General features: G+C 40.4%; 1 protein-coding gene across 4 annotated transcripts in view; it reads left to right on the top strand.

The window, feature by feature from the left end:
* The first annotated feature begins 6546 nt into the window (after positions 1-6546).
* The window catches only part of OSBPL9 (oxysterol binding protein like 9), a 167186-nt gene continuing 160833 nt past the window's right edge, over positions 6547-12899 (top strand). For 2 of the 4 annotated variants that reach the window (XM_060140092.1, XM_060140089.1), the window contains exon 1: positions 6547-6711. In XM_060140092.1, the coding sequence (XP_059996075.1) occupies positions 6547-6711 (165 nt within the window). The remainder of the gene's footprint in view (positions 6712-12899) is intronic. The other 2 variants (XM_060140090.1, XM_060140088.1) reach the window with 1 other exon arrangement.

Below are 12899 nucleotides of genomic sequence, written 5' to 3'. Positions count from 1 at the left end.
CGTGTATCCACCATGTTTAATTTTAGCTGATGATCTAAAGCATGTAGTTTGACACTTGGTGTAGAATGTAGAAAAAGTGCTGTGCAATTGGACATGGTCTTAGGAGTCAAGAACTGCCATTGCTCCTGGCTCTTCCTGACGACCTATGTTTTGACATTTGAAGTTAAGTAGAGCCTGCTGATGCCTCCGTGAGCCTGACAAAAGTTAAAGCTGATTTAGAAGTTGATGATGCTGCCTGTGTCAAGTCCAAGACCTTTATTTACACATAGACAATGCAAATATAGCTTGCAGCTGGGGTTGAATGGATGTGGGGTAAAAAAACCCCTAGATTCTAATTCTGGTTCTGTTTATTAGCTGTGTGATCTTGGGCAAGCCATTTAATAACTATGTGTCCCAACGTCCTCATCTGTAAAATGGGTGTAATAATACAAATCTTAAAGGATTGATGTTGGAATTAAAGGAGAAAATGTAGGTGATGGTTCTTAGCACAGAACTTGGAACTTAGTAAGTCAGTTTTTGGGTTTTTTTGTTTTGTTTTTGTTTTTCTTGGTCGCGCTGTGTGGCATGTGGGATCTTAGTTCCCCGACCAGGGATTGAACCCGCATCTCTTGCATTGGAAGCACAGAGTCTTAACCACCAGACCGACAGGGAAGTCCCAGTAAGTTAGTTTTAATAGAATACATAATTCAGATCAAACAACAAATTTTAAATACCTCTGTGTGCCAGGCATTGGGCTAGTTTCTAGGGCCACAGAGATTAATATGATCTGGTTTCTGCTCTTAAGAAGCCAATGGAGGAGTAGTAACTGACACTTCGTAATTCTTTTAACTCAGTCTGAATAATAATATTTCAAGATCCTAACACTTTGTTTATGCCAAAAGACATCAGCAACATGAGGTTTTCTGCTGAATAATGTTTCTGGAATATTAAGTTTCTACGAGAACTGTGTAGTGTCTTTTGGTGAGGCCACGTAGCATAGCAAAAAGATAGACATGTGTTTACATTGGACTCAGATACTCACCAATTAATACTAATAGGTACTGGGCAAGTTGGTTAATCTCTTTGAAACTCATTTTCCTTATTTGTAAACTATGGAAACTAACACATTCATAGGGTTATTGTGATGATTAAATGTGATAAGATATATAACACTCCTGGCACAGTTCAAGGCACAGTCCCTGACACAAGGTAGATAATAAATGGTGGAATTAGTGAGAAAAAATATATATATCCAAAAGGAAAAGAGAGTAGCTTTGTATTACACTTGGTTGCATGAATGTTTCATGCCCTTGGTTAGCTACTGGATAGGAACTGTATCTCTTCATCTTTAGCTTTCTTGAAGGTGCTAAACATGTGCCTTGTTTTCAACAAACCGTTGAACTGTAAAATCTAAGAAAGAGGCTATCCCAAAGAAAAGGAAGGAAGGGGGAAACTGGAAGGTAGTTTTTATTGGCTGCTATCCCCTTCAGATATATTCTTATTTACTACTTAAATTAGATAGAGATGATTACCTTATGCTTACAGAAGAGGAATTTCAGTCCTACAAAGGCTTACCTAAGACCCCACAGCCAAAATAGCAGAGCCAGGGTAACTCATCCTCCTGTTCTCACTTCCTTCCTTACCTAAACTAGGTTTCATAGTACATAATCATAATCACACCCCTGGATATCACTATGAACTTAATTGTCCTCTCCCTTCACTTTGCTCACTTGGATAAATCCAGCTCTCTACATACTCTGAGCTTACTCCTGAACAGCATGACATTGCTGAAGAAAAGCTGATATCCCTGTTGACTGGTCTCACTTTAAATTCATGATCATAAATCTTTTTTAAAAATATTTATTTATTTATTTATTTATTTTGGCTGTGCCAGGTCTTAGTTGCAGCACACGTGATCTTCATTGCGTCATGAGGACTCCTTAGTTGCAGCATCAGACACTTAGTTGCAGCATGCATGTGGGATCTAGTTCCCCAAGCAGGGATTGAACTCAGGCTCCCTGCATTGGGAGCACAAATTCTCACCCACTGGACCACCAGGGAAGTCCCCATGACCATAAATCTTAAATAGGTATGCAACACTGCCCAGCAATCCTACTCCACTTCTATTGTTTTCTCACTCTTTGAAATGACACTTTCAAACCATCCCCTCTTTTTTCATGCCACATTTTCTTCAGAAAATTCTAAAAACTAACATATATTGAGCGTTCAGTATCTACCAGGTACTGTTCTAAGGTCTTTACATGTGTGAGCTCATTTAATCCTGAAGACAACTTTTTATTATCAACATTTTAAAGATGGAGAAACTGAGGCACAGAGAAGTTAGAAAACTTGCCTAATATCATATAGCTACTAACTAATGGGCCTGAGGATTCAAACCTAGGTACTGTGGCATTAGAGTCCACATTCCTACCACTAAGCTTTGAGCCTCTCCTCAACTAAAAGCAGATAGAAGCTTATTTATTTCTCTACCACCAAACTACCAATCCATGGCATTTGAACCCATACTCACTGCTCTCCCATACTTATTACTACGGATGAAGTATAGCTCCTGTTTTTACTGGTGAATTTCACCAAACATTCAAAGAAAAATTAATGCCAATCCTTCTCAACCCTTCAAAAAAACCGAACAGAAGGGAACACTCCAAGACTCATTTTACAAGGCCAGCACTATCTTGATATCAAAGCCAGACACAGACACTACATGAAAACAAACAAACAAACAAACTTTAGGCCAATAGCCCTCTGAATATAGAAGCAAAAATTCTCAACAAGATACTAGCAGATCAAATTCAACCGCACATCAAAACAATCATACACAGCAATTAAGTGAGATTCATTTTGGGGGTGCAAGGATGGTTCAACAAGCAAATTAATAAACATGACACATCACATTAATAAAATGAAAAGTAAAAATTATATGATCATCACAATAAATGTAGAAAAAGCATTTGGCAAAGTTCAACATTCATTCATGATTAAAACTCTCAACAAATTCGGTATGGAAGGAATATACTGCAATGTCATAAAGGCCATGTATGACAAACCCACAGCTAACATCATACTAAATGGTAAAAGCTTGAAAGTTTTTACTCAAAGATCAGGAACAAGACAAGGGTGTGCACTCTCACCACTCCTATTCAACATAGTACTGGAAGTCCTTGCCAGAGAAATCGGGCAAGAAAAAGAAATAAAAGGCATCCAAATCAGAAAGGAAGAAGTAAAATTTTCTCCATTTGCAGATGACATGATTTTATATACAAAAAATCCTAAAGACTTCACAAAATAAAGTTAGATCTAATTGCCAAATTCAGTAAAGTTATAGGATACAATCAATATACAAAAATCAGTAGTGTTTCCATACACTAACAATAAATTATCTGAAAAAAAACACGTAAAAATGACAATCCCATTTACAATAGCATTATCAAACCAAGTTTGTTTGCCCGACCTGCAGGAAGCCAAACTGAGACATGGAGCTTTGCAGTACAGAAAGGGTTTATTCAGGAGAAAGCCAAGCGAAGAGTCAGGAGAACAAATTTCAGACCTGTCTCCCCAAGGGTGACAGGCCTGTGATATTTATGGGATAAAGAAGCAGGGTGGTTTTCAGTGTGGGGAAATGTGATTGGAGGTAGGGAAAAGGTGAGGTATTCAGTGTTCTGAGCAGGCCCAATTTTAGGGTCAGTGGTCCCCACTAGTCTTAGCCAGTCTGAACTGGGCAGGAGCTGACTCCAAATTTCTGGAAAACAACTTAAGCTCCTGTTATTGTAGTGACCCATATGTCAGAAGGTTATCTGTAGGTATGGCTAAGAAGTACAGTGATATATTACCTAGGCTATGTGAAGCTTGGAGGGTATGCAGTTAGAGAAAGGAAAAAAAAAATCAAACAAACTGACAGCAGACTTAATCAGTAAAGGCAGGTTACAAACAGTGGGGTTACTAACAAGTTGTTTCCTTATCTGCTGTTCTGTAAGATACAATCAAGGATTTCTGTTTAGGCTCCAGCTTCTGTTAACCCTATGGGACACAGTTTCAACAGAAACAAAAAACAATAAAATATTTAGGAATAAATCTAACCAAGGAGGTGAAAGATCGGTACACGGCAAACTATAAAATATTAATGAAAGAAATTGAAGAAGGCACAGATAAATGGAAAGCTATTTCATGTTCATGAACTGGAAGAATTAATATTGTTAAAATGTTCGTATTACCCAAAGCCACTTATAGATTCAATGCAATCTCTCTCAAGATTCCAGTGGCATTTTTTACTGAAATAGAAAAAAAAAATCCTGAAATTCATTTGGAACCACAAAAGAGTCTGCTTAGCTAAAGCAATCCTGAGAAAGAATAACATAGCTGGAGGCATCCCACTTTCTGATTTCAAACTATATTACAAAGATATAGTAATCAAAACAGTATGACACTGCCATTAAAAACATATATAGATCAGTGGAACAGAATCAAGAGCCCAGAAATAAACCCATGCATATACAGTCAACTAATATTTGACATGGGAGCCAAGAAGGCTCATTCAGTGGGGGAAAGGTAGTCTTTGCAATAAATGGTGCTGGGAAAATTCATATGAAGAAGAATAAAACTAGACCCTTATTTTAAACCACTCACAACAATTAACTCAAAATGGATTAAAGACTTAATTGTAAGACCTGAAACCATAAAACTTCTAGAAGAAAACAGGGGAAAGCTTCTTGAAATAGGTCTGGTCAATGATTTCTTTGGACATGACACTTAAAGCACAAAGCAGCAAAAGCAAAAATAAACAAGTGGGACTACATCAAACTAAAAGTTGGTCAAAAGATTAAAAATTCTGGTTATGAGATATATAAGTTCTGGGAATGTAGTGTAAAGCATGGTGACTATAGTTAACTATACTGTATTGTATATTTGAGAGTTGCTAAGAGAGTAGATCTTAAAAGTTCTCATCACATGAAAAAAAATTATGGGGTGGGGTGATGGATGTTAACTAAATGTAGTATGGTAATCATTTCACAATATACATATATATCAAGTCATGTATATCTTAAATGTACACAATGTTATATGTCAATTATATCTCAATAAAACTGAGAAAAAAGATATCAAGCAGATCAAGCATAATAAATTTGATCTTACTTTAGCTCTTCATCCAATTTGATTAGCTAGCAAGTAAGTTCTCTGTTTAGCTCCCTCAGTGATATTCTTTCTCCTAGAGCTTCTGTTATCAGCAAAGAGGAGGGATTCACAGCACAGTACCTGAATATACAAAATACTTTTAAGTGCAAAAAATTAAAAATTAAAAAATTAAAGACAAAGAAAACCTCTCCCTTGATCTCACAGCCACTTTTAGCTAATGCCCTGCTTCTTAGTTCCCTTTTTCTTACCCTTCACATCTTAATTTAAATGCCATTTCCTGAGGCACCACTCACAGCCACCTAATATAAAGTAGCTACCCATTGGCTCCCTATTACCCCAGCTTAAATTCTCTGCAAGGCATTCATCACTATTAGATATTTTTCTTGTTTACTTGTTTAGTGTCTGCTTTCCATCACTGAATTTAAGCTCTTAGCAAGGAACCTTTCTGTCTCCTTCAGCGTTGCATTCCCAGGACCTCAGACATTGTCTCAATATGTAGGACAATACTTCCATTGTCCTTATAGGCTCTATATGATTTCCCCTTACTTTCTGACCTTATCTCCAACTACTTTCTCCTTGCTCGCTGCTCCACTCACAATGAACAATCTGCTGTTCCTTTGCCAGCCTCCCTCCTTCCCTTTCTTTAGGTCTTTGCTCAAAAGTTACTTTCTCATTCAGGTCTTCTCTGTTTGGGAACTTAAAATTGTAGCCCCTACTCTCTGCTTCTTTCCTTGCTTAATTTTTCTCCAAATTACCAAATTGTAACATACTGTATAATTTACTATTTATTTCCTGTTCGCATCATGAAGTCTCTGCTGAATCCCTAAAGCCTAAGAGTATCTAGTACAAAACAAAAAGTATTTGTTTTATTTTATTTTATTTATTTATTTTGCGGTACGCGGGCCTCTCACTGTTGTGGCCTCTCCCGTTGCGGAGCCCAGGCTCCGGACGCGCAGGCTCGGTGGCCATGGCTCACGGGCCCAGCCGCTCCGTGGCATGTGGGATCTTCCCGGACCGGGGCACAAACCTGTGTCCCCTGCATCGGCAGGCGGACCGTCAACCACTGCGCCACCAGGGAAGCCCCCCAAAAGTATTTATTAAATGAATGGGTTTGTGAAATGATTGCTTAAATGAATATCAGATGTGAAATCTTTTGGATGTGTAAGGTATCATCATGGGCAGTAAAATTATGTTAATAAACAATCTTAACAGCAGTATTCATGCTTGAGTTCTTCACATCTCAGGTATGGAGTCCTACACACAACAGGCTCCCCAAAAAATCTTTTTTTTTTTTTTAAATCGTTTTTTGTGTTTGATAGCTGGGGCCAGGGGTCAGCGAGTCCACCAGGGCGAGAAGGAGCCGCTGGCCCCGCCCTGGCCCCGCCCCTGCCCGCGACGGCCACGCCCACCGCGTGCCGAATGCCTTATAGGCGATTGACGTCAGGCAATTTGTTGTCATTGGCGGCTCCCAAGATGGCGTCCATCATGGAAGGGCCGCTGAGTAAATGGACTAACGTAATGAAGGGCTGGCAGTACCGTTGGTTCGTGCTGGACTACAATGCAGGGCTGCTCTCCTATTACACAGTAAGTCCTCGGAGGCAAAGCCCCGAGCGCCTCGGGGGTCGCGATCCCTGGGTGGAGGTGGGGACCTGGCGTTTTGGTAGCTGGGAAGAGGTTGCTAGGCTTGGGGGTGCAGCCGTACGGGAGGGCTCCCTCGTGGGGGAGGGTTTTACGTCCCCAATAGCCAATGAGGGTGAAAGAGATGCTGGCTCAGCCAATAAGCGGGCACCGGCTTTATGATTTATGGGCTGGGGGCGAGCCGTGTTTCTTAGGGTCGGGTGTTTGTTGGGGGGGTGGAGTGGGGTGCTGTTGTAGGTGGGTGGGTGGTTGTGGTCGTGGTTTGAGGGGTTCGGTCGCGCGGTACGTGCGGTTTCCCCTTGTTAATCATGGATTTGGTACTGTCCCCCCAGGCCCTGTAAACGGCCGCGCCCCTTACCTTCCCTCCAGGGATTGAGGAGCGCTGCTTTCTTAGAGCAGTGGTCTGATGAGCTTGGCCGGGTCCTGAAGTGACTTGCCTTCGCAGGTCTGCCCAAGTTGAGCGTCTCTTCACAGGACTCCCGCCTCCATTCCGCGGGAGGCGAGCGTGACCGACGCCTTAACTTTTGAGAGCGGAGGATTTCCTACACAGGACTCTCTTGTTAGCGAAGAGAGACTGGATAGTGCGATGTCTCCTGAAAGTTATATTCCGGGAAGGGCCGAGTTAAGGGCTTCAGTGTCGTTAAACACGAATCAGTGGCCGTGGGAAGGTCCATGAATTGCTATGAATCTTGTGTTCTGACTATCCCTCCACCCCCGACGCATTAGAAATGGAAGGTGGGTGGAATTAGAGAAATTACTTCCAAAAGTACTGTCTCTGAATGGTTAATGGTCTAGTTAATAATAGCCAATGAGAGGAAAGAAGCCTCTTAAAAGAACAAAATAGAATGTCCTGAAGACTTTGGAAAATAATAGAAGACAGAAGGAAAAAAAATTCTGATTATGGAAGGAGGGTTAATGTCAATGAGAGAAATGGGGACGCTAGTATTTTTTCGTTAATTTAAACATTTATTGAGCGCCTACTACATGTTAATTGTTATTGCTTTAGGCTAGGGGTGTGTGGGTGTGTGTGCACACGCGTGTGCACGTGAGCAAGAATCAACAGAGATCAATATATTCATCATTCCTTTTCTGTGGAGCTTATCTTCTAGTCTAGTGGTTCCCTTAATTCATTTTACTCACGATAATTCTGCAGGGTAGGTATTCATTATCCCCATTTTACAGTTTTGGAATCTGAGGCTCCTGGCTTTTAAGCAGTTTGCTCAAGATCACAGAGCTAGCAGTAAGCAGTGTTATCAGGGTTCTAAATAACTGGCTTTTTTACTTTTTCCATTACACTTCACTTTCACTACAGGAAGGAGAAAAATGCAATCTTTGAGTTACTAAAGACAAGCCTGCAGGAGTAACAAGTATAACTTTCAACATCAACTTCCTTTCTTTACATAATTTTTAAAGGGAAAAAAAAAGACCAAACCTGAATGAAGTTTAAATACATTGTTCAAGATTATCTTTAGGTAGCCATGAAAGAGAGGCAAATGAACACTGTATCCTGAAAACTCTGGAATTATGAAATCCCATAGTTCAGATAAATGAAGAGTAATATTGGGTTTCAGTAGAAGTGATAATCAGAAAATCCTTTTGAACCTTTCCAGCCTATTCAAGGTAGAGTAATTTCAGTGAGTGGCACTATGGAATGAAGTTACTCTACAAATCCCAACTTTGTGTGGGTCTGAATCTAGGGTCACACTGGAGAGGCCCCAAGCTGGGGTTCTTGGGAACTCCTAGCGCAGACAGAATCTTCTTTTTTTCCTGTTTTTCTTCCTTTGTCATATCCTTTTTCTGCCTCCTTGCCCTTTTACTTTCTGAATATCTCGACAAATCTCTCCTTGTCTTACTGGCTAAATACGGTTTTTTAAATTATACTTCTTCCCTGCCACCTTCCCCCACCCCATTACTTATCCTCCCTTCTGAGATTAGACTATAAAAACATCATCCCTGCCAGCAGAAGGAGGTATCATATTTCTCACTAATGGATATTTAGAAGCTTTTTTTCTTGTTCTTTGGTGTTAAAGTATTTGCCAGCAGCTAAACCACGGAGAAATACTGTAAAATAAAATGATCTTGTGAAAATAAAATGATACTCAATCCCAAATTAGAGGAGGTCCAGTAAAGATGGGAAAAGGGGCTTCCCTGGTGGCGCAGTGGTTGAGAGTCTGCCTGCCGATGCAGGGGACACGGGTTCGTGCCCTGGTCTGGGAGGATCCCACATGCCGCGGAGCGTCTGGGCCCGTGAGCCGTGGCCGCTGGACCTGCGCGTCCGGAGCCTGAGCTCTGCAGCGGGAGAGGCCACAACAGTGAGAGGCCCGCGTACGGGGGGAAAAAGAAAAAGACATGGGAAAAGGATAAGTATTCATCTAAAGAGAAAATAGGAAACATTGAATGTTGGCGATGAATTCTGTACACTTGGACATTGTTTCAGTACATTAGGATTTGGAAGGATGAAGGTACATCTTAATGATTTGCATGTGGCTGTTAACTTGGATCTGCATCTTCTAGGAGGAGTATCTGAATTAGTTGCACAACATTTTAACCAGAGCAGTAAATAGCAAGTTACTCTATTCCTTGTTTCCCAAATCACTCGGGCTCTGGTCTGGCTCTGTGGTTGCAGGCCTATTCTAGGGTGGCCATGAAAACCCTGGACTAAACTAAATTGGCCTTGTTTTAGAGTCAGCCTGTACCAAGAATTGATATTGGGATAATCTCAGGGTTGGAAAGGATCACAGGAATTGCTGTGAACTAAATAGATTCACCCAAACCTCACCTTAGCCTGGATCTTCTCTTCTGGACCTGGGCCCAGACCCAAACCTATCTTCTGGGAATGGATGGTCTTTTTACTTTACATTTCTTTTATTTTCATAATACATAAATTTTCAGTTTTTGCAAAAGAGTTTTGTATATTATTCTGACCAATACAGGAACAGAGAAACTGATTACCTTCTTTAGAAAAGTAGAATTAGGCAATCTTTTCAGCTCAAGCTCAGTCTTTTAATTATTAAAAACAATTATTCATTCAGCAAGCATTTATCTGGGACTTTTTAATAGGCACTTTACTATATACGTTGGAGGTACAAGCATGAAGGAGAGAGTCCCTTCCATCTAGGAACTCACAATCTAGCAGAGCAGACAGCTAAGCATAATTTCAAAACAATATGGTAAATTCTACAATAGAAGTAAGAGTAGACTGCTGTGGGCACATTGCCTAAAAAAGGCTAGAGAGACATTTGAGCCGAGACTTAAAGGTAGAAGAGAAGAAGGGCATTTCAGGCAGTGGGAAATATGTACAAATTGGGAAACTTGAGAACATAAAATGCATTAAGATATTGAGAATTTCTGAGCAGCTTCAGTGTAAAGGTGTGTAGGGAGATAACAGGAGATTGAGTCCAGAAGGTATTTGGAGCCATAGGTCAGGCCTGGAGATGAAGATCTGTTAGATTATAGCACAGAATTTGTTGAATTTTTATTAGGTGAGATGCCCAGAGAGGGCTAAGGATATAAATTTGGGAACACTGTGTGGACAGCCAACCGTTTAGGTGAATCATGATCACAAAGGAAGACAAGAAAGGAAAGAAAATTGAGGGAGACATGGATGCGTGATATAGATTATGTGAGATATAGATATGTGAGGAGTTGGAAGGTTAGAAAGTTAATGGAGGTCGTGCCTTTTGTAAATTTATCAAATGTTTATTGATTATGTACTGTGTGCCAGGCACTATGCTAAGAAGAAGGGTTAAAATAGTAAATAAGATGGATATAGTCCATAGTCTCGTGATACCTAGAGTCTACTGCTGTGTACATCAGGTAAGAGCTGTGATAAGGGAAGCATAGGATTTGGGGAGGTGCAGAGGTGGGTAACTTGACTCTGTCTTGGAGGGTCAGAAAAGGTTTCCTAGAAGAAGTAGGTTTGCTGTTACCTGAATGGTGAATAGAGATTAGCCATGTGAGCAGAGAGAGAAAAGTGCTTGAGATAGAGGGAATAAATGTTTTTCGAGGAGACAAGAGTAAGGAGTTCATTAGTCCTGGAGTTTGGGCTGTGTGGTGGACAATGGTGAGAGGAGCTGGAGAGAGAAGCAGGGGCCCAATAATGAAAGGCTTTCTTGATCAACCATGCTAAGGAATTTGAACTTTACCCTGCCAGGGCAGTGGAAAGTCATTTAAGTGTTGTAAGCACTTTTTGTTATAGAAAAAACTTTTATTATAGAAAATTTCTTTCAAACATACACAGAAGAGGATAGTAAAATGAATTCCTGTCATCCAGCTTGTACAATGTCAACATATGGCCAACCTTGTCTTATTAATCCTCCCAATAGCTCCTTCCTAGCCCACTGGATTACTTTAAAGCAGATCCCAGAACTCATTATTTCATTTGTGAATATTTCAGTATGTATTACTAAATGTTAAGGTTTCTCTCTTAAAAAATGTTATCACAATACCATTATTACAACTAAATAATAATAATAATTTATTAATATTTTCAACTATCCAGTCAGTGTTTAATTTCCTTGATTTTTTTCTCAAATGCCTCTCCCTCACCAGTTGGTTTATTTGAGTCAGGATTCCAAATAAGATCCACATATAAAACTGAGTCTCTTTTACTCTATAGGTCTTCCTTCCCTCTTTTTTTCTTTGTCATTCATTTGCTTTTTTTTCAATTAAAAAATTTTTTTTGGCTGCATTGGGTCTTAATTGCTGCACACAGGCTTTCCCTAGTTGCGGCAAGCAGACGCTACTCTTTGTGTGGTGCTTGGGCCTCTCATTACGGTGGTTTCTTTTGTTACAGAGCCGGGCTGTAGGTGCGCAGGCTTCAGTAGCAGCACGTGGGCTCAGTAGCTGTGGAACTCAGGCCCAGAAGTTGCGGCGCGCAGGCTCTAGGGCATGTGGGCTTCAGTAGTTGTGATGCGTGGGCTCAGTAGTTGTGGCTTGCGGGCTCTAGAGCTCAGGCTCAGTAGTTGTGGTGCACGGGCTTAGTTGCTCCGTGGCATGTGGGATCTTCCCGGACCAGGGCTTGAACCCATGACCCCTGCATTAGCAGGCGGATTCTTAACCACTGTGCCACCAGGGAAGTCCTGCCATTCATTGATTGAAGACAGCAAATTATTCTGTAAATTTTCTACATTCTGAATTTTGCTGATAATATTCTTGTGGTATGTTTATACATGTTCCTTTGTCCTCCGTGTTTCCTATAAACTTATAATTAGAGCTAGAAGCTTAACTTTTTTTTTTCCTTTGGGCAGGAATACTTTGTAGGTGGAACATATTACAGGTATCTCCCGCTTTTTGAGAGCTTGCTTTACCCCACTTCACTTTGAGGAAAGACCTATATTATTACCTGTTTTTGCTAACCAGAAGAAATCCGAAGAGGATTTTTGCTTTTATGGAAAATAGGTGAAAAGCAAAAATAGCATTCAGAGGTTTTTTTTTGCAGTGAGCTGTTATAGAGGCAGTGGTACCCCAAGCAGCAAGAGTGGCGCCAGTAATCTCTGTCCCTGGGAACTACACAGCATCAAACTGCCATAGCTTTGAACTGTGTCTGTGAGCATCTTTGCTTTACCTTGGTTTTATTTTGTGCATCCGTTAGAAAGATGTGTCCTAAGGTTATTGCTTCTTTGCTTTATGCCATTTCAGGAAGGTTTCATAGGAACACTGTACTTTCAGGTAGCAGGGGAAACCTGTACATCAAGTGGCACATGATGTCTGGTTGCCTCTCTGAGTTTTAAAATTGATCAGTAGCTTCAGGTAAGATTTGTATTCTTTAAAGAATACTATGGTTACAGAAAAATAATGAAGTCATATTGACAGGATTTCAGTGATTGATTGGATGTGAGTGAAAGGGGAGGAGGAGTCTGATGAAATCCAGGATTTTAGATTTCCTTTGATGAATGATGATAGGAAGGATAAGAAGTATAGGTTGAGGTGAGAAAGGTGGTTGCTTTGGGGCATGTTGAAATTGATGTAAAGATATTGTGTAGTCTGGAACTTAGGAAAAAATCTGGGTTACAGGTAAATATTAGCTTTACACAAATGGAGAGTTGAGAGAGTGAGTGGGAATAATAGAGAGCTTTGAATAGAACACTGAGAAACACCGTTGGATTAGATATCTATTGCGTTGTAACAAATTA

This window comes from Lagenorhynchus albirostris, chromosome 2 (genome assembly GCF_949774975.1).
Source record: "Lagenorhynchus albirostris chromosome 2, mLagAlb1.1, whole genome shotgun sequence".
Taxonomy (NCBI): domain Eukaryota; kingdom Metazoa; phylum Chordata; class Mammalia; order Artiodactyla; family Delphinidae; genus Lagenorhynchus; species Lagenorhynchus albirostris.
Note: the sequence above shows the minus strand (reverse complement) of the source record. Positions and strands in the feature narration are given on the sequence as shown.